The sequence below is a fragment of the Tachypleus tridentatus genome, chromosome 12, assembly GCF_004210375.1.
Source record: "Tachypleus tridentatus isolate NWPU-2018 chromosome 12, ASM421037v1, whole genome shotgun sequence".
NCBI classification, from domain to species: domain Eukaryota; kingdom Metazoa; phylum Arthropoda; class Merostomata; order Xiphosura; family Limulidae; genus Tachypleus; species Tachypleus tridentatus.
In genome coordinates this window covers 8,271,935-8,293,472 of record NC_134836.1, presented here as the reverse complement: position 1 = coordinate 8,293,472, position 21,538 = coordinate 8,271,935, and the positions used below count along the sequence as shown (strand labels likewise).

The 21,538-nt window shown below is 34.0% G+C and overlaps 1 protein-coding gene and 2 long non-coding RNA genes across 3 annotated transcripts in view; 1 reads left to right on the top strand and 2 right to left on the bottom strand.

Annotated features, from left to right (window-relative positions):
- Window positions 1-21,538, bottom strand: part of LOC143234864 (uncharacterized) — a 208,583-nt gene that overhangs the window by 73,110 nt on the left and 113,935 nt on the right. The window lies entirely within an intron of this gene.
- LOC143234000 (uncharacterized) lies at window positions 6,622-20,723 on the bottom strand. Its single transcript, XM_076470983.1, has 3 exons — window positions 20,311-20,723; window positions 7,139-7,284; window positions 6,622-6,816 (listed from the first exon to the last, which is right to left on the bottom strand). Exons 1-3 carry the CDS (start codon window positions 20,416-20,418, stop codon window positions 6,726-6,728), a joined length of 345 nt encoding a protein of 114 aa, XP_076327098.1. The 5' UTR covers window positions 20,419-20,723; the 3' UTR covers window positions 6,622-6,725.
- LOC143234602 (uncharacterized) lies at window positions 17,810-18,442 on the top strand. Its single transcript, XR_013018731.1, has 2 exons — window positions 17,810-18,029; window positions 18,195-18,442. It is a non-coding gene; the product is annotated as an uncharacterized LOC143234602 (long non-coding RNA).

Genomic DNA, 21,538 nt, shown 5'->3' with positions numbered 1-21,538 from the left:
AAGAACCAACCATGCTAGGAGTCTAACTGGCAAGAATAGTGGAGCATCTACAGACAACATACTAAAAATTTACAAAACATACATCAGACCAGTAATAGACTACGCAGTTCCATCATGGATAACTGTAAGTGATAAAATAATTAAAACAAACTACAAACCATCCAAAACACACTCCTCTCAACAGCATATAGAGTTCCCAGAGCAACATCATCTCAATTTATACATAAATATTCTAACATACCAACCATACCAGATAGACTCCTACATAGTACAATAACGTACTTCGATAGAAATTGGATGAAAAACTAGTTACGATGCGAACTAGACAGGTACCTCATGCATGATGAAGTTGGTCTTAAACACCTCTCCCCGATCAATATATATTTTAAACATAAAAAACAATAATAAAATAAGTAAAAAACAATAACAATAAAATAAAAATAATAATAAAATAAATAAAAAACAATAACAATAAAATAAAAATAATAATAAAATAAAAATGCATATACATATAAAAATAAAATTTTAAAAAAGTGCCACCTGCAAATAGACATATTACTGATAGGGCAAAGCAATATATATACATGTATATCAATACATGCAGTACAGATTAAATTACAATAGGCTCAATTACAAAGCACGTAACAATTATATATAGGTGGGTGTATATTTATATACATACATGAGCGTTTGTATGTGTATCTGTATATCACTTCCTATTGTTTTAAGCGTTTGCAAGCATTATTACACACTTTTATTTGTTATATTATCACGCCACCTTTGATTTGGAATGTTTTCGTTTAACGAGATTACTGTTCACTTAATGACATCTGAACAAGGGCATTGCCAATTACATTGTATCCACAACAGTATATATAATAGTATATTTGTAGTTAACTTTTCGTTGTCTTCGATGGTTAGACTTACAATACTTTTTTCTATAAATCTACCTTTGTTGATCTGTATGTACGCTCACGCGCGTATACGCATATGCGAACCAATTTCTATCTTTTCCTGTCACACACACACATATACTTCACTTTTAATTAATTAATTAATCTTTATTATATTTTTGTTAGGCCTCAGAACACAAAAGATGTTTCGAACTTTAGAAACGTAACATTGTTAACCTGTAGCAGTACAAAACACCTAATTTATCTAATAATATTATTAACATTTTTTTCAAACAAGTCAAATATAATCATATAATTTTATTACGGCTTAAAATCACAATAGGAAGGTCGTTCCAGCCTGAAACGTTGTGTCTACTAGTTTAAAGTTAAGCACAAAGCTACACAATGGGCTATTTGTGCTCTGCCCATCACAGGTATCGAAAATCAGGTTCGTTGTTAAAAGAGTAGCCCAAGTGGTGGCGATGACTAGGTGCCTTCCCTTTAGTCGTACACTGCTAAAATATGGACGACTTGCACAGATAGCCCTCGTGTAGTTTTGCGCGAAGTTCAAAAACAATCAAATCAGGAAGTACGTCATTTTTCATTGTTTTTTAAAATATGAATAAAATTATATTTGCCAAATGCATTGATGGTTTGGCTGGTTATAGATTGTTGTAATACTTTACTACTAGTAATGGTCAACTTGTGAACCAAAACAAAGAGGAACGGGAGAATGTTATCGACTTCACGTTGTATGGAAAATTGTGTGCTGTCAAAATTGACTGTCCAGACGAGCATGAGAACTTGAAGTCGAAAATACTGTTTATCGGAAGAAGAAACAAACAAATAAATATCTAAATTTTCTTTCATATCATACAGTAGCTGTTATAACTGGTAATATTTAAACATTAAAATCTAGTGCTACAAGTAAATGTTCCTCGTTTTACCTAGATAAAGAACTGTAGTTTGAAACTAGAACAGTTATTTGCTACAATTCATTTCTGTATTTTAAGAAAAATACATTTAACAACATACTTGTAAATAGCAATAATATATATTTACAAAAAAATGTATCATAACAGAAATGTGACTGTTGTACAAAATACGAGGGCTGTTCAAAAAATACGCGGACTGACGTCATAAAACAAAAATGTACTTTACAGGTCTGAGACCCCTTCAAAACAATAAAGAGCGTTAGGGTTATACCAACATACCAACATTATTATTTTAAACAGTGCAAATGAAGATATCTGCAATCGGGAAATGGCGTCGTAATCAGCTGATCTGTGCGAACCTAGCGACACCAAGCGGATTCCCCTGGAACCAACTGGAGCCGCGCAATTCAAACAGTCCGCGTATTTTTTGATGTAAATCTATTGAATATATTGTATAATAGCAATTCTAATCTTATTATTATCGGCGACCTAAACAGTAAACATATAGCATTCAACTGTCGTAGTACAAACGCAAATGGCAATTTACTTTTTCAATTTCTGGATGAATCAAACCTGACTTTATTAAACGATGCAACACCGACACATATCTCGTACGCACACGGCACCAGTGAAATACTGGACCTATGCCTGTGTTCGTCAAATATGAGTCGCAAATTCGTAAATTTTCATGTTGGTCACGATTTGGATAGTGACCACCTCCCAGTTTGGTGTATCTTCAATCTCACCCCCTACTTAAATAAAATCATAGTTAAAGACCAACTGAACTACAAAAGCTAATTGGCCAGTTTTTCAAACTATATTAAATGAAACCTTACCTCCCGAAGTACTACATATTGCCGCGGACGCATCAGATATAGATGCATACTGTCATATCATCTCTGAGTGTCTAAAACATGCAGCCAACAGTACGATACCGAAACAAAAACACTTCGCAACAACTCATTCATGGCAACCACATAAAGACATAATAAACTTAATTAAAGACAGACGTATACTCCGCAGACAATACATTCAAAATCGCAACCCCACACTTAAAACACAGATAAACACAATAAGGAATAAAATACGAAACTTAATCAGACAACAAAAACAAGAAAACTGGGACACCTTCTGTTCCGATCTAAATCACAAAACTGATCCTAAACAATTCTGGACACACTTGAAAAGATTTACAAATACAGGAACAACAACCACAGTATATCCACCACTGGAACTGGATGGAGAAACAGCATACACTAACACAGAAAAAGCCGAGATATTTAAAAAACACCTAGAAAACACGTTCAAGACACATCATGAACCAGACATGAACAGATACTTTTATAATACAGTTACCAACTTTATTGATCAAAACAGAAGCATTTTTACACCTAAATTTCCAGTCAACACAATTACACACCAAGAAAAAACAAAAGACTGGAGCACTCATCAACTGATAAAACATATCACTGTAACAGAAGTCGTAACTGCCATTAATAACACAAAAAACAAAGCCCCTGGAGAAGATGGTATTCAAGCTATCCTCCTAAAACAAGGCACTCAGAGATTATATGAACACCTAACAGCGTTATTTAATCTCTCACTATCAGCAGGATATATCCCCGTTTCTTGGAAGGAAGCAATAATATTGATGTTCCAGAAAGAAGGAAAGCCAGCGAATAAACCAAACAACAACCGCCCGATTAGCTTAACCAGTTGTATTGGCAAAGTATTAGAGAGGATAATTAGTAATCGTCTGATTAGTAATTACCAGAAATTTAAAACGGATTTCGAAAAAACCGCCAAACTACAGACCACCTGATTCGACTTACAGAATCAATTACCGACAGCTTCAACAAAAACGAATGCACTGTAGCTTGCTTTCTCGACATTGAGAAAGCTTTTGACACAGTGTGGCATAATGGATTACGTCATATATTACTTGAAATGGCATTACCCCAGGAAACTATTCGCTGGCTGTCCAACTTCCTGGAAAACAGAATGTGTAAAGTAAATGTAAATGGGGCACACTCGGGGTCCTTTTCACCCGAAGCAGGAGTCCCGCAGAGAGGGGTTGTTAGCCCTATATTATTTATCATGTACGTGAGTAATATGCCTCTGTCGGACTTAAATTTAGGTTATGCATCACAGTTCGCTGACGATGTAGCAGTCTGGAAAAGTGCCCCCACTCCGTCAATAGCAGCAACGAACCTACAACCAGTCCTAAATAACATCGAAGAATACTGCCAGAAATACAGAATCAAAATTAATATTCCAAAAACCCAAGTCATATTATTCAGCAGACTGAATAAGCTGAAAAAAGATCCACCAAAACTCTATATGAATGGATCCCTTTTACTGACTGCTACTTCTGCTAAATTTCTAGGTCTAACCTATGATTCAAAATTAACGTGGTTACCACATATTAAAAATATACTGATACGAATCTGGAAAAGAGCAAACTATGCAAGAAGTCTTTCAGGTAAAATCCAAGGAACATCACCAGACAACATACTTAAAATCTACAAAACGTACATTAGACCAACAATAGAATATCCATCACCTGCCTGGATTAACATAGCACCCACACATGTACAGAAACTTCAACGTATACAAAATTCAGTACTAACTTCAGCATATAAAGTACCACGTAGCACCTCAACCACATTCATGCACAAGTATGCAAACATAGACACAATATCTGAAAGACTTTTGCATAATTCTCTAAAATATTTCAATAAGAATTGGCATAAAAATGACTTAATGTGTGATCTCGACAGATATCACGTACATGATGTAAATGGTCCTAAATACCTCTCCCCTTTTAACATATATTTAAGAAATGTAACACAAGCTGGCCACTATGCACAAGACACTTAGTTTTTGTTTCGTTTTTATTATTATAATTATTATTTTTCTTTTCTTTCTTTTAATCTTTATTTTTTTTCTCTCTTTTTGAATTATTACTCAAGTATTGGATAATAATAATTATTATTACTTTCTTTTTTGTGTGTGTTACTACAAGTAGTAGTAGCATTCTCTCTATGAAGAAAAAGGAGAAAAATACAAAAAAAAAATATATATATATATGAAAATACAAAAAAATAAAAAATGAAGAAAAAAACACAAGAGAAATAATAGAAGGAAAAAAAACACTTTTTGTTCGTCCATGCATGGACTGAGCCCTGAAATGGGCCTGAGTATGATGTTATACTTTTACTCTGGCCCAAAGCTTAAAAAAAAACACCCTAAAGACAGACGCTATAATCGTTCGGGAGGGAGGAAGAGGTCAAATGTACCTGACCCTCCTGGGTATTTAACATCAATATCCAAATACCGACACAGTGAAACAGCCCTCGTACTAGTCCAATAGAACACAAGTACAACACGTAACGATACAGTTACGATGGCATATGTGCTGTGTCAGTGAAACTTCCGCAATGTTAGCTAGGCACAGCTGAAAGGTCAATACAATAAAAAATTAAATATGTGACAAGATTTATGCTATTTATGCTACACATTTGTGTTATAATTTGTAGTCATTCTAGAACAAAAAACATTTTTATTTTCTAATTTTTATAGTGGTTAGAAGGTCAGATAAATCAAACGAACACCAGTGAAATTAACAGATAAAATATAGACCTTTTTAGGATTTTGACGTGAAATTTGAAAACATTCTAATGCATTAAAGTATTTTAATCTTAAAATTGAAAAAAAGGCAAATAAAAATTACTTAAAAATAAACCTTAAAACCTAATGATAAAAATATATTTTGAATAGAAAATTCTGTAATCTTTACTGATAATCTGCCAAATTTTGTGAAGGTATGCCTACAAATTTAAAAGGTATAGCACGAAAACTATAACTAGAACAGAATGGTTACAAGGTAGGTCCCTAGGGATAAAAAGCCCATACTGAAAAAGTTAACAAATTAAAGCAGAATTACTAATAAATTATTATTTCATATACTTATTGAATTTAATTTTCAGTAAATAATTGAATAAATATAAGTACAGATATGAAATAAGAGTAATAACCCACCACAACTATGTACATTTATTCTTCTATTGAATTGTCAGGCTTTAGTGAAATAATGTTCTGTTAATTTTTGTTTTGAGGTATTTAAAAAATTTCCTACTTAATATAACAATGCTATACCCATGGTACTATGTTCCTTCTATAATTACTATCAAGCAAACTGTTTTAATAGTAACTTATATAACAGAAACAGCTTATCTCTAAATAGTAACTTAAGAGATTTAAATCTGTAGTGAAATGATCTTCCTAATTAGTGTTTATGAAGAATCAAAGACATGTGTTCAGCCCTTATACTGTTTATATAGGTGCAATGCTACTCTTTACTGAACCTATTATGACTACCTTAACACTTTATGACAATTAATAACAAACCCAAATAGTGATGTAAACATGTTATGTCAGCCAAAATTACCCATATGCAGATTTGTAGCATCATAATAATTATATATATTTTCCATCCATGTCTTAGAAGCATCACTGAGGCACATGTAATTCACCCTTTTTTATTCCTACTTTTTGTCTGTAAAATGAAATTCTAAGGTTTCCATGCCCAGGAATAAACAATATAAAGTTCACTGTTTTTCTCAATACAAAGATGAAAAGAACAACCAAAAGAGACAAACATGAAGAAAAAAAAGTTTTATTTATACTGGCTAATTTTTCATGGTTAAAAAAATCAAAATTCAACCTACACTCTGCTACAGGAAGTTTTTTCACTTTAAAATATGTCAAATCTGACCACTATATAATTTTATCATGGTTCTCAAAGCCTGTCTTAAAATACATATTGTACAATACAAAGCACGCTGTGCTTCCTTGTGCTGTATAACACAACACATTTAACATATTTGCTTTTTCATTATTTGCGAGCCGTTCTTCTTACAGTTCGCCTGATCTTCCGAGGAGGATTTTTATTGATTGCAGAAACACTGAAGGGATTTTCTGAAGACCTGGAAAAAAACAAGTTTACTTAGCAACACCCATAAAAAATTATAACTTCTTACATCTAGCAATTCTCTGTAATATTCAACCTATCTTTCACAAGTTAGCAACTTAGGAATTTTACACAGTTGTAATTCTAAAAATACTAAATGCATTGTTAAACAATTCCTTTTTAACTTTTGTATAGGAACAACAAATATGAGTTTTGTTTGTGTAAATAATCATTGTTAAAAGCTTTTCACATATTTAAAATAAAGAACAATTTCATCTAATTCTAATGTACAAAATGTCGCATCCAATGAAAATTAAAAACACACAGATTAGACTTACGTTGGCTGGAATGAAAGTGTAGGGGTTGAGAATCCAAATGGGGAGACATTAGAATTGAAAAATGAAAGAGTGGGTGCAACAGAGGCAACAAGTTGTACTGGTGAACGAAATGAAAAGGAAGTTTCTTGTGTTGAAGCTCCAGGCACCTAATAATATACAGAGAATTCTGTTACTTTTAATTTCTTTAATAAAACACTTTATACAGTTACAAATTCTTTAGGAAAGTGTAAAAATAAAAATTTAGTTCTTATACAATTGGCTGTAAATTATATACTAAAAATACATAGGAGTATTAGAATCATCCTAAGGAAAAAAAACATTATATGGTCAACAGTTCAATACACAAAAAATGCTACTCTAACACTTCACATTTTCAGCATATGCACATTATTAATCATATGTGTAACTTAAAACAATTCTGCTGTTTCACTATTAAGTCTCTGCTAGAAAAACATTACGTTATAAACAAGCTAGTGAGTTTATCTTATTAACAAGCTAGTGAGTTTATCTTATTTATCGATTTAAATATACGATAAAATATTTGTTAATTTTCAACACGTTAAACAAAATAATAATTAAACCTGTAACATAAGGCACAAGAAATATTCCTTTTAATGCTTGAGTAAGGAACCACATTACAATGAGTTTGTAAACAACAATCTATATATATAATGAAATGATTTAGTTTTGGGAGAACGTACAACACTCTTCGAATGAGTGTTGATCTGTCTTCTTCAGATATTGTCTTTAGCAAAGCAGTATATGGTTTATACATAAGTACAAATACAAGAAACACAATAATCTATAGTGAAAGAAATGTTTTCACAATTTGAAAAGGTTATGAATAAAAGTTAAGGTTGGTCAAGTCTATATAAACCTGGCATGGCCAAGCGTGTTAAGGCGTGCGACTCGTAATCTGTAGGTTACGGGTTCGAATCCCAGTCGCACCAAACATGCTTGCCCTTTCAGCCGTGGGGACGTTATAATGTGAGGGTCAATCCCACTATTCGTTGGTAAAAAAAGTAGCCCAAGAGTTGGCGGTGGGTGGTGATGACTAGCTGCCTTCCCTCTAGTCTTGCACTGCTAAATTAGGGGCGGCTAGCGCAGATAGCCCTTGTGTAGCTTTGCGCGAAATTAAAAAAAACAACAAAGGACGATACGATGTAGTTATTAAAGTCATAATTTACCTCCTGTAGAAGCTGCTGTTATTGTGTTTTGCATTTAATTATTTACTCTACCCACTTAATAGTTTCAACAAGGAAAAACAGAAATTATTCAGTATGACTTAATATGTTGTCTCCCCAAATGTAGTTAAGAGCCAAAAACAAGTTTACAATTTGAGAGATAAGTCAGGTAGTAAATATGCGAATTGAGCACAGTCAATAAGGACCCATTTGCTCAGGATACGTTGTATTACCAACAGTTATATAACAAAGCCTGGAAAAAATCTGTGTAATCACGCCTTCATAGTTGTAAGTCGCTGTTCCGCGTGTCTTTCATTGATTTCTTGTTACTTTAAGGGTTGTTTACGTTGTGAAAAGAGAAGAAAAAACAAGCTGCAATACGTAGAAAACACCACAGATATCAGCAACAGAATAATAAAAACGAAAAATATACGTTTGACAACCCTGTATCTTTCAGATTGGAAAAACAACTGAATGTACGCAAAAGTACTTCAAATGGCATTTTCATTGTAAATAGTAATTATCTGTGTACTTATATATATCACGTTTCATGTTTGGTATTGTTAAATAATAAATTAAGAAAAGTTTAAATTGTATTCCTTATTGTATTAAATGTATTGCAAAATATTTTGTATTGGATTTTATTAGTAAAAAGATGAATATCACCAACATAATTCAAGACACACTTGCTCGGTAACATGATTACAATGAAATAATCAGGACATATTTCTTTTTAACAGTAGATTTAAAATACCATATTATATAACTTTTAGAAAAGACAGATTAAATAATCAGGATACAAGTAGAGGAATGCTGTTGCTATACAAAACAAGTCTTACAGTGTCAGAAATTCAAATCAGCAATCGAAACGAAAATATAATTACAGATGTCCTGTAAAGTAATCGCTTAATAGTCACAATAGCAGGAATGTACTGTACACCCACAAAATAGACTTAAACTTAATAAACAACATCTTTTCCCACAATCACAATACCATTTTAATAGGAGATCTAAACAACATATTAATTTTGGCTGTAATTCAACAAATGCTAATGGAAGGCTACTCCTACAATTTATAGATGAACATAATATAGCCTTATTGAATAACGATACACCTTTTCATACAGCGTATGCCACTAATACTAGTGACATACTAGCCGTGCAACATGAGCAAAAAGCTTATAAAAAATTGAAGTGGGAAGAGATGTAGACAGCAATCATCTCCCCATATGGTGTGTCTTCGATCTCACCCCCACATAAAAATATTATACAGAGAAAAGAAATATTCGATTACAAAAAAGCAAATTGGAAATAATATCAAAAACAATTAGACCATCGATTACCAAATAAAATTATAACAACAGCTAAAAATAAAATAGATATTGATAATTACTGTCAAATAACTACGGAATGCCTTCAAACCGCAGCAAATCAGACAATACCTAAACAAGAACATAAAACAAAAAATAACACATAGAAACACCTGTTAACACTAATAAAGCACAGACGACAATACATGGACACAAGTGATAGCGAATTAAAAACACAAATAAACAGAATAAGAAACCAAATTAGAGTAGAAGTTAAGCAATTAAAACAAGAAAAATGGAACGACTTCTGCACTAAACTTAACGAAAAAAACAGACCCGAAACAATTTTGGACACATCTAAAAAGACTAAAAAATGCAGATACAACATCAAGAAAATACCCGCCTTTAGTGCACAATAACACCACAGCATATACAAATAAACAAAAAGCCGAAATGTTCAAACAACTTGAAAATACGTTCAAAACAAATAACGACCCAGACATGAACACATACTACAATAATAAAGTAAATAACTTTATGTATTAATGTTCCACAAAGAAGGAAAGTCAGCCAATAACCCAAATAGCTACAGACCAATCAGCCTGACCAGCTGTGTAAGCAAAATTCTAAAGAGAATAATTTGTAACAGACTCTCCGCATTCCTGGAGACAACATCAAAATTACCAGAAGAACAAAATGGTTTCAGAAAATTCAGACAGACAACAGACCACTTAGTCAGATTAACAGAAACAATTGTAGATAGTTTTAATAAAAGAGAATGCACTGTCGCTTACTTTCTCGACATTGAGAAAGCATTCGACACTGTATAACACAACGGTCTCCGGTTCCAAATGCAAGAAATGGGACTTCGCTGGCTGTGAAACTTTCTGGAAAACAGATTATGCAGAATAGATGTTGAAGGGACATTCTCTGAGAGTTTCACTCCAGAAGCTGGTGTCCCTCAAGGAGGGGTAGTTAGCCCTATCCTATTCATCATGTACGTGAATAATATGCCTCTAAAAGATCTAAATAATGGATACTTATCACAGTTCGCAGATGATGTAGCAATCTGGAAAAATGCACCACTACCAGCAATAGCTGCCACAAACATACAACCACAATTAAATAGAATAAGTGAATATTGCCAAAAATTCAGAATCAAAATAAACACAACTAGCAGTATTCACAAAATTAATTAAACATACAAAAGTACAACCAGAGATCTACATGAATTGTGAACAACTCCAGATTGCTACATCAGCAAAATTCTTAGTACTTCCGTTCAATTCAAAACTAATGTGGGTAAACCACATAAATAATATTAGAACAAAAATTTCGCGAAGAACAAACTATACTAGGAGTCTAACTGGCAAAAACAGTGGAGCTACAGCAGACAATATTATGAAAATATATAAAACATACATTAGACCCATCACTGACTATGCAGCTCCTGCATGGATAAACGTAAGCAAAAAACAACTGCAAACAAAACTAAAAACAATACAAAATACATTACTCACAACAGCTTATAAAGTACCTAGAGCAACATCTTCCAAATTTACGCATAAATATGCACATATCGACAAAATAGCAGATAGATTCTTACATAGTACAATAAAATAAATTATTTTAATAAAAATTGGAGAAAAAATGAACTCGTGAGCGAACTTGACAGGTATTGTTTGCATCATGATGATAGACCTAAACGCCTTTCCCCAGTGAATATATACTTTCTAAATCAAAATAAATATGTAAAAAAATAATAATAAAAGGCCACCTATTAACTAAACTCCACATTAGTTTAGAGATTAATTACAAAACACTGAAAGTTTTTGTTTTTTTTCATGTAAACGTTTTCTAATTAATATCTAACTGATGAAAGTGCAAATAATCTATGGAACTGTAAGAGAAATGTTTTATTTGTACCAAGTGTATGTGTAGATCGTGCATGGACATTGCCCTGAAAGGGACCTGAATAAGTGGTGGTTACTCTGGCCTTCGTGTACCATATGTAAATACGCTTGACCGTTAAAAAAATAGTAAAAAAATAAATAAATAAATGAAAAAGAAAACCAAAATCTCAAGAAAGGAGGAAGGTTAAAGAAATCTGACCCTCCTGGGTAGACAAACATCAAAATACCCAAATACTGATAGAGAGAGAGAGCGAACGGTGAAGGTCAAATATTCGAACATACCAACCACACCAGATAGACTCCTACATTGTACAATAACGTACTTCGATAAAAATTGGATGTAAAACGAATTACTATGCGAATTAGAGGGGTACCTCAGACACCTCCTAAACACCTTTCCCCTGTCAACATATATTTTAAAGATAAAAAATAATAATAATAAATAAATAAATATATAAATAAATAATAATAATAATAAATATATAATTTTAAAATATATATATATATATATATATATATTCACACACACACATATAATGATAAACAATTTTTTTTTAAAAAGTGCCACCAACAAACTTGACATTTTACTGAAAGAGCAAAACAATACCCATATATGTATAACAATACATGAGCATTGCCCTGAAAAGGGTCGGAGTAATATTCAGTTCACTCTGACCCAAAACTGCAATAACTATCACTATCAAATACTGCACGACCACATAAATACGGGAAGGAGGAAGAGGTTAAGCCTGACCCTCCAGAGTACGAACATATCATACCCAAACATTGAGAGAGAGAGAAGAGTTTACGGTGAAGGGCATGTCGAAAAGGTTAACCTAATTAACTTGCTTTAACTTTACGTAAATATATTTTTAAAAAAACAGCAATATAATTTCAAAACGTAACCCCAATCTTCCCCATGAACTTTTCACCTTATAAACTAGGTATTATTATAACAAATTAAATACTCTTAATAAACTAAACAATTCATGTCTAACTTGATCTGGGGCTTAACTTTTGATCAAATTCGAATACTTTAGAATCGAAAAGTCGCTTTAGCGTTTAGTAGTGTCAATCATCCACTTATTTCATTCTTAAAACACTATGTTTTATTCTAATAGTATAGAATATAACATCGTACAAAGAGCAAAGTTTTTATCACCTAATATACTAATATTTGTCAGCAAGTCCTGAAAGGTTATATATCATTGTTTGTCAATATCATTTAATTAACGAAATCATATTTTGGTGATGATGTTTGTTTGTTTGTTTTTAGAATTTTCTTCAATTCCTACAAATGTTAATGCCAATTTATGTCAAATCTCATAACCAGGGAGGCTGGGTTGTAAGTTTAATGAATATTACCACAATGAAGAAGAATCGAGTCTTCTCCATAAACAGTATTTTTTTTACACCTAACGAGTCGTTACCTAGACTTATAGCGAACATCGACTGTAAGCCTGAGGATTATTGGTTCGCGTCTTGTTACCGCAGAAGCACGCTTTGCACTTTGGATTGTGGTTAAGCTCTAGGAGAAAAGGTTAATTTATACTATTCCTCAGCAACCCAAGAGTTGACAGCGAGTACTCTTGACTAGTTACCATTTCTCTGATGCAGCGGTTCTCACTGACTGCATTTTAACTCATCTTGATTTGCGCGACATCCACCCCTGCTGGTACTTGTAATGTTTTTCTGGGGAGATTTTTTATTTTGTTTTGTTTGGTCAAACTTTTGCGACATACTTAACAAACTGCAACAACTGGACAGCACTGCTTTTTTTCTTATCAGTTCGCCACCAGTGGCTCAACGGTAAGTTTACAAGCTTACGACGCTAATAATAGGATTTCGATACCCATGATGGATAGAGCACAGAAAACTCAATGGCCAATTGTGACCAGGTGGTTATGACGCATGAATCGCAAGCTAAGAGTCGCCTTTTCATTCGTGGGGGTATTATAATGTTACGGTCAATCCCGCTTTGTCTGTTTTGTGAATTAGTAAAAGAATAGCGCAAGACGTGGCGGTGTGTGACGACGACTAGCTGGTTTTCACTGCTAAATTAGATGACTAGCGCAGATAGCACTCGTATAGCTGTGCGCGAAATTCAACAAAGTATTTGTTTGTTTCGAATTAAGCACAAAACTGTACAACGAACTATCTGTTGTTTGCCCACCACGGGTATCGAAACCCAATTTCTAGTGGTGTGAGTACACAGGCATACCATTGTGCCGTTGGGAGGTCACAACAAACAAGCAAACAAAATTATTAATTCAAAATAGGCTTTTTCTTAAATTTGTGGTCCTTTGTAACGTTGATTTAATTAACTATTGTCAGACATAAAAGATTCTGTTGTTGTTGTTGTTTTGAATTAAACATAAAGCTACACAGTGGGCTATCTGTGCTCTGTCCACCACGGGAATCGAAACCCGGTTTTTCGCGTTGTAAGTCCGCAGACATACCGCTGAGCCACTAGGGGGTTTTCTTGATTCTACAACCTCCATGAATACCTTACATTCTGCGTTTAGTTGTGGGAATGCTTTGATGCTTTGAGTCAATCTGATGTTGAAATTACTCAAAGACATTATCCTTCCACCTGAATGACCTTACAGGTTCCATCCTCTTATAAGACTTTAAATACTAAATGCTCTCATGACCCCGTCCCCTTAGAAATGTTACGTTTCTGAGTGCAATTCCGACAAGTTTCATTTTTATGCAAAGCATTAATTACCTGTGTTTCTTTTTCCCCATAATTTCAATTACGTAAACAGAAACAAGTGTTGTTTATTTCAAGCTAATGTTTAAACATTTGTTTTTATATCTGTTAGTGAATTTTGCAAAAAATACTTGAATGATACCTGCGCTATCAATACACCATTTACAAATATATCATATATATCCACAAAGCTACAAACCATGACTGTCTTTACTCATGTGACGTTGATCTTTTCAATATATTTTGTCAATTATACAACATGATGCAGAGGAATATTAGTGTTTAGTAGTTAATACACTAAGAACATCAGACCAAATGTGAAGTTACAACACGCCAGCTTCTCTGTGTTTCAGTCATAGCTGTCTACCACATCAACATATTCTATGTTTCAGTTATAGTTGTCCCCTACATCACCTTACTCTGTGTTTCAGTTATAGCTGTCTACGAACATCCACTTATTCTATGTTTCGGCTGTAGCTGTTTACCACGTCAGCTTCCAGTTACAGCTGTTTACTACGTCAGCTTCCTCTATGTTTCTGTTCTATGTGTACATAATGATGACAAAACATTCTAAGACATTTGAACCTCCTCCTGATGGTATCAAGAAAAAATCCAGTGGCATGTTCTAAGTATTACTTGGTATCATTAGCATGCATCCAATGGCATGTTCTAACCGTCGCTTTACTGTAGTCACATTACACATTTGTTCTACATGTCAGTTATGATTCGCCTAACTGAAGACACTAACATGTATTCTCGACCAAAAGTAATATGGTCATGGAAAGAATTTTACAGTAAAATTATATTCCTTAAGTTATTTTCATGTCTTATGGCTAAAACTGTATTTTTTCTGAGATGTAGTTGTGTTATTTGAGCAAATACAATAACTTTGTCTACTGATATAAAAACATTGAGGTTTCTTAAGCCTATGAAAGGTGACGAAAGTTCTGTTTTAGTGCAACGTTTTAATCAAATACCTCATAATTGATTTATTTTGGAATTCATCACAAAAGATGTGAATAACAAAATTGATTTTAAATGTAATTTTCACTCTTATTTTAATCTTATTAAAGTTCTAATTTGAAGGAATGCGAAAAAATGCACAAACAATTTTTAAAGGTCGTTGTGAATTAAATATTTTAGTGCACACTAAATAACACGCAGTGCTCGTAACTACCTAGCGATGGAATATTTCTCAAGCTGCTTCAGAAAAAGAATTTCAAAATTAAACTGAGCCTAAATTTCAAAAACACTAAACCTAAACGGAAAAACAAGCCGAGCTGAAACTATAAAAACAAAGCCTAAAATACGAAAATAAGTCAAGCTAGAAGTACAAAAACAAGAGAGGCTCTATTGCTAGGTATAAAAAAATAAGAAAGCAACATATATTCGAATATGCAATTTATAGAAAACTTTCAATCTTTACTGCTAGATTATTCAACATTATCTGAACTGCTACACCTTCATAGAAGCAGAACAGGGTTTACTGCCATCTACATTTTCGTTTTCAGTATTTATTATTACCTGTCAATTTTCGATGCACTTGAAAAAATAAAAAGAGTGTAACGTACTAAGTAAATCGTTTAGATTCTCATAAGCTGTTGTATCTTTCATGATATTAAGGTTCGCAGAAAATCCTTGAAATCATAACATTCATGTACGAAATATTTATATTTTCCTAAACTTATATAAGCTTCTTAAAATCTTTTAATATTAAAATTCGAGATGTGATCCCTGTGGAAGGAACAATATTGATAACACATCGTTAATCTTAATACATTAAGCAAGCAAACACTATGATAACAGAAATAAGATATTTTTTTAATTATTCACATAATAGGAAATATTAATGTTTCTAATTATAGGTTTTGTAAGCAATCTAATATTTGTTATTTCATATATCTTTATTTTCTGACAAAAATAAAGGAAAATAAGATGCGTTTTATTACTTCGCTTTTCGTGTGTTTTAATACTAGATATCGTATACAAAGTTAGTACATTTAAACGCAAAGTATTAAGGTTTTCGTCTAGTATTTAATAAAAAGCCTCTGTGTAATCAGTCAGGTTCTCCAGTGGACGTGGATCACCACTAACTTTACGGATTTACACTGCTAAAAATCGGGGTTAGATTCCTCGTGGTTGACAAAACACATACCCCATTGTATAACTGCTCGAAAACATCAACTATCAAGTCAGAAAGTTCCTTAGTTGTAAGATATTTTGCACAATAATTCAAATCACGTTGATGAATTACATTGTAAATACTTCATATAGAGAGCAGCAATATGTTTCACTTCATTACCCCATTATTTTCCCCGTTTCTTTTTCACCTCGTTCAATCTGGAAAGGAAAGCAAGGCGGCTCCCGGAAATTAGCACGTTGTCTTCAGTGACAGGATTCTCACTTTGAAAGTTTTTTGTTTTTTTTTAAGTGCAAAACGTTGACGGATTATCTCTGTAGCAAAGTTAATAAAGTCTAACTTTCAACGATCGACGGATAGTGTGTGGATTTTTCTATTTCCAACACTCAGACGACAAATGCCAACCTATTTTCATAAAGACAAGAAAAAATCAAATCTGGACTCCTCCTAGCCTTCCAGTCCGAACGTGTGTTGCATGTCCCAGTTTTATTTAGTATCCCTGTAACTCACATCCGGACTACCACCCTGTGGTCATTGCAGTAAGCAGGCGTGTGGAAAGGAGAGCATCATAACCGTTTTTGCTTTGTTTTTTTTGGCAGATCTTCATGGTATAAATACAGCGTCTGAGAATTCCTTAGGTATCACTTGCTTACTCCATAGTCTCAGAGGTTTAATAAACTCTACAAACAAGAAAGTGGTGAGTGAATTGGTTAATAACAAACTACGTTCTTTCATAGAGAACAGTAGTCGCTCTCTGGTAAGATGGAACCAAAACCTAACTTATGACGAACGTTACATTAGCAGTTTCATTACAGTAATTACGTGTGTTTCTTATAGGGTTCAGTTAAATATGTATAACTGTTATACAGCAGTATTGTATCTAACAAACATATTTGACGAAATGTTAGATCTGATTCATTTCACTAGTGAATTCCCTAAGTCTTTTGAATTTATTCTAACCTTACATCTTTTGTCCTAATGCTAACCACTCTTTATTTCTTCTGTTTTGCAGTTAGCTATTGTTTATATGCTGGTTGCCGTTGCCTACGCCGGCGTACGTGTCTAATATGCCCATGGTCCAGCCCTCGTACCCACGGACTTTATGTAGCCTACCTACGGAGCTGGCTACTTGAACAGCGCCGCTGGTGCCACTGGCTTCGGCGCTCTAACTGGCCACTCCCGTTACTGCCAGACTGCCCATAGTGCTGTTGGCGTTTAGACCAGCGCTGCCCTCCGTAACCTCAAAGCTTATGGTGCTGTTGGTGCCGCTCGAGCCAAATACCACGATCAAGGTGCCTACGCCCGCAATAAGGGTTCCAGCTACGAGAAAGCCTTCAAATACGACAAGCAAGCTGGCTACCACAACATCGGCGTTGCCCACGCTGCTTACGGCAGTGCCCACAATTTGAGCAACAAATCCGCTTCCAGTTTCCCTTGACGCTTACAGTCGTTACGTACACGGAGCTTATGGTGCTTCTGGCCTGTCTGCTGCCCACGGCTACGGTGCTTACGGAAAACTGTCCGCAGCTTACGGCCAAGTTGGTGGCATCTACAGAAGTGGCTACCTGAACGCTCCCGGATACAGCGGCCTTATCTACCACTAGAGGAATCGATCCACTGCACGGGATAAGGTTAGTTATGTATTAGTTTTTATGCTCAGCTTTGGAAACAACGGATAACACAAAATTTGGCAACTGATTAAAAATTCTATTTTTTGTTTCGCTTAAAAATTATTTAAACATTTGACCGTATATAAAGGATCTGTTGAATTTTTTGTATCTGTCTGTTTTGTATAGATGTGAATGGTCTGTCAAATCAAATCAGAACTCCACGTCCATCAGCGGACATCTTTTCTTCTTTCTATCCCAGTGACCTCTGGTGGGTCTTCGACAATTATCTCATTCTTTCTCCTCCGCTAACTCTTAAACCTCAGGGACTTCTGGTCTCTCACTTGGACTCTGTGATCTAACAGTGTTGTTGTTGATATTGTTGTATTTATTTCTTCTGTTAAATTATTGTAAGAACTAATAAAACATTCAGTGGCTTTCTCGCACCTTTTTCTTGAGTGAAAATTAATCACACACTGCTAGAATGTCATGTTTAATATGGTAAGCTTCATTGGATATCAGGCTATTGTTGAGACGATTAGCTTAATATAAAGACACAACGATCCGAAATATTTCAAAACACTGGTCGTGAATAAAATACATATCTCCAAAAGGAGTTACTATTTTAAACACAGAATAAATAATATTTCATGTGTTAGTAAAGAACTGCTGCTGGTATAAAAATGGTGCTTTATTTTTTAATTTTTAATATGTTTCTTATTCTACTTAGTATAATAGACCAGGATTCACTGACCGAATTGAATACAGATATCCTTAACTAAGTGATTAGGGTAATGAGAAAATTTAGGTTTCAGTTTTCTTTAAGGTACAGAATAATTTCCTTAATTTCCTACTCACTAGAATAAAACATTCTATGGAAAAAGCCTTAGGGGTCATAAGAGTGAATATAAAATTTCATTATTCGATTAGTCTATGAGTCGGGGGAGGGGTAGGTGCGGTTTACTAGGTGCCTTCCCTCAAATCTACCTAGCATGGAATCGCCAGGTGATTAAGGCACTCGACTCGTAATCCGATAGTCAAGGGTTTGAATCCACGTCACACCACAACATCCTCGCTCTTTCAGCCGTGGGGTCGTTATAATGTGACGGTCAATCTCTCTATGTGTTGTTAAAAGAGTAGTCCAAGAGTTAGTAGTCATTACCACATGACTAGCTACTCTCCCGCTAGTCTGGAACCTTTATCTAAACAAACGCTCAGTGAAGGTGTCGTGCTCTTTGGATCTTACAGAATAATGGTGATGACCTGTCACTGGATGAGATTCTTTATCTTCACGTTCATCATTTCTTGGGTGAGACACGTTCAAATTGAGATTACTCTGTTGTCTTGATGTCTGATCATCATTCTCTGTATGTCCTTTTCTTGTAGCTTGTTCATTAAGGGCTTCGATGACACAAGAATTATCGTTTTTGTTCCTTTCTTGTGTTGATTTGTTTGAATGAAATTGTTTCAGAGGACCTTGTGTTTGACTAGTATCGAGTTCATTCAGGATCACAGACATTCGAACTGGACATTTCACGTCATGTGAAAGTTTATTCAGGATTCCGATGACGCTAGATATAGATTTCAAAGTCCTTATAAAGATCAAATATTTATAATGTTCTATATACTTAAACATCATAAATGAATCTTATAAGTTTCGAATGTTCTAAATGTTCATTCAATTTTTCTCCCAATAACCACCCTTTCTCTGCAAACAGTGAAAGAATGTAAAGATACAGGATGTTATGAACTAGACCATATGGAACTGTTCCTTTTCTTTTTTATACTTCGCATTTGAGGTTTAACTAGGTAGTAGATGTTCCCTCCCCCCTCAAACACAATTTGTGTTTTACTTCTGCTTGTGCTTAAAAAACAATAAACGCCCTAGCATTCTACATAATGACCCACCACATTCGTGTCCTAGTACTGGGTATTTGTTTTGAGGCTAAAATTCTTTCATTTATGTACTTATCTTATAAAAAAAATGTACAATCAGACATTGTTCACAACAAAGCAATTTTACCCACTGTGATACAGTGAAACAATACATACAATCAGATATTGTTGACAACACAGCAGTTGTTCCCATTGTAGTTCAGTGAAACAACACATACAATCAGATATTGTTGATAACAAAGCACTTGCATTCATTTTTATATAGAAAACAATATATACAATCAGACATTGTTCCCATTGTAAGTACAATAAAACAATACGTACAATCAGACATTGTTGACAGCAAAGCAATTGTAAGTACAATAAAACAATACATACAATCAGACACTATTGACAGCAAATGATTTACCTCCATTGCTTGCTTCAGTCTCCACTGGAGTTCTTCTTTTTCCATCGATAATCGAGACTTTGACTTCACCTCTTTCTCAAACTCTTCCTTCAGGTATAGAACTTTCATTTTTTTAACTGTCTGCAAGTTGAAATATGAAAGTCAAACTAAGTCAGACGACAGTTACTATCTAACGATTTTCTTGAACAAAGCGAAACAGATCTAGTTTGTTCTTTGTACAAGTTAATCTTATTTTATTCTTATTTTCATGACTTCTATTGTCAGAAACAACTGATGGATTATAAACCAGGTACAAATTATTTTAGTACAGAACTATTTGTGGCATGTTAGACAGCTGAAAATACCCAGTTTTGAGCCAATGCTTAAACTAAGGGATTTTCAGTGGTGGGACAAATATCATATCTTAATGTATAATGTACAGTTTCAGAGCAAAACCTGTTTTATATTGGTGGCTGTGTTGAAATAGTTTCATACACACACACAAACAGAGGTCCGTTTGTTATTACTATACATTATTTCTTAGTACTTCGATTTCAACACTTACTATCCTTTTAAGTTCTATGAGCTATATCGTTCTTTTGTAACAAAAGACCTACAGTGAAGCTCAGAAAAGTTGGTACTTCGTGACTATTGTGATCTGCAGTGAACTGATTCTAAGTTAATTTCTGGGAAAGGAATGGTCTAACTAATCAAAATCTTTGTGAATACAGCTCTGTTTCATCTCTGAAAATACTCATTAAAAACGAGAATAAAACAGCCAGTAACAACTGTGACAGAGAATAGGTAAATCTCTATTACCTCAAAATATTCAGCGAACATATGCCTTTCATGAATGTTTAGGTAAAACAAGCTGCAGGCCTGGCATGGTCGGATGGTTAGAGCGCTCGACTCAAATTATGAAGGTCACGGGTTAAACTCCTCTTCAAACATGCTTGCCTTTTAAATCGTGTGAGCGTTATAACGTGACACTCAATCCTACTATTCGATGGTAAAAGGGCAACCCAAGATTTAGGGGTGGGTTGTAATGACTAGCTGACTTCCCTCTAGTCTTACACTGATAAATTCCCTAATTTATAGATCTCGTGTAGCTTTGCGCAAAATAATGACTTTAAGGCACTAGTAAAGAGGTTGTAAGATACATTCTTTTTATTGTTTACAAACAACAAAATAAAAAGCATGAAATCGACTGGATTGAGATTTTGGAAAACCAAAAATCACTGGTTAACTG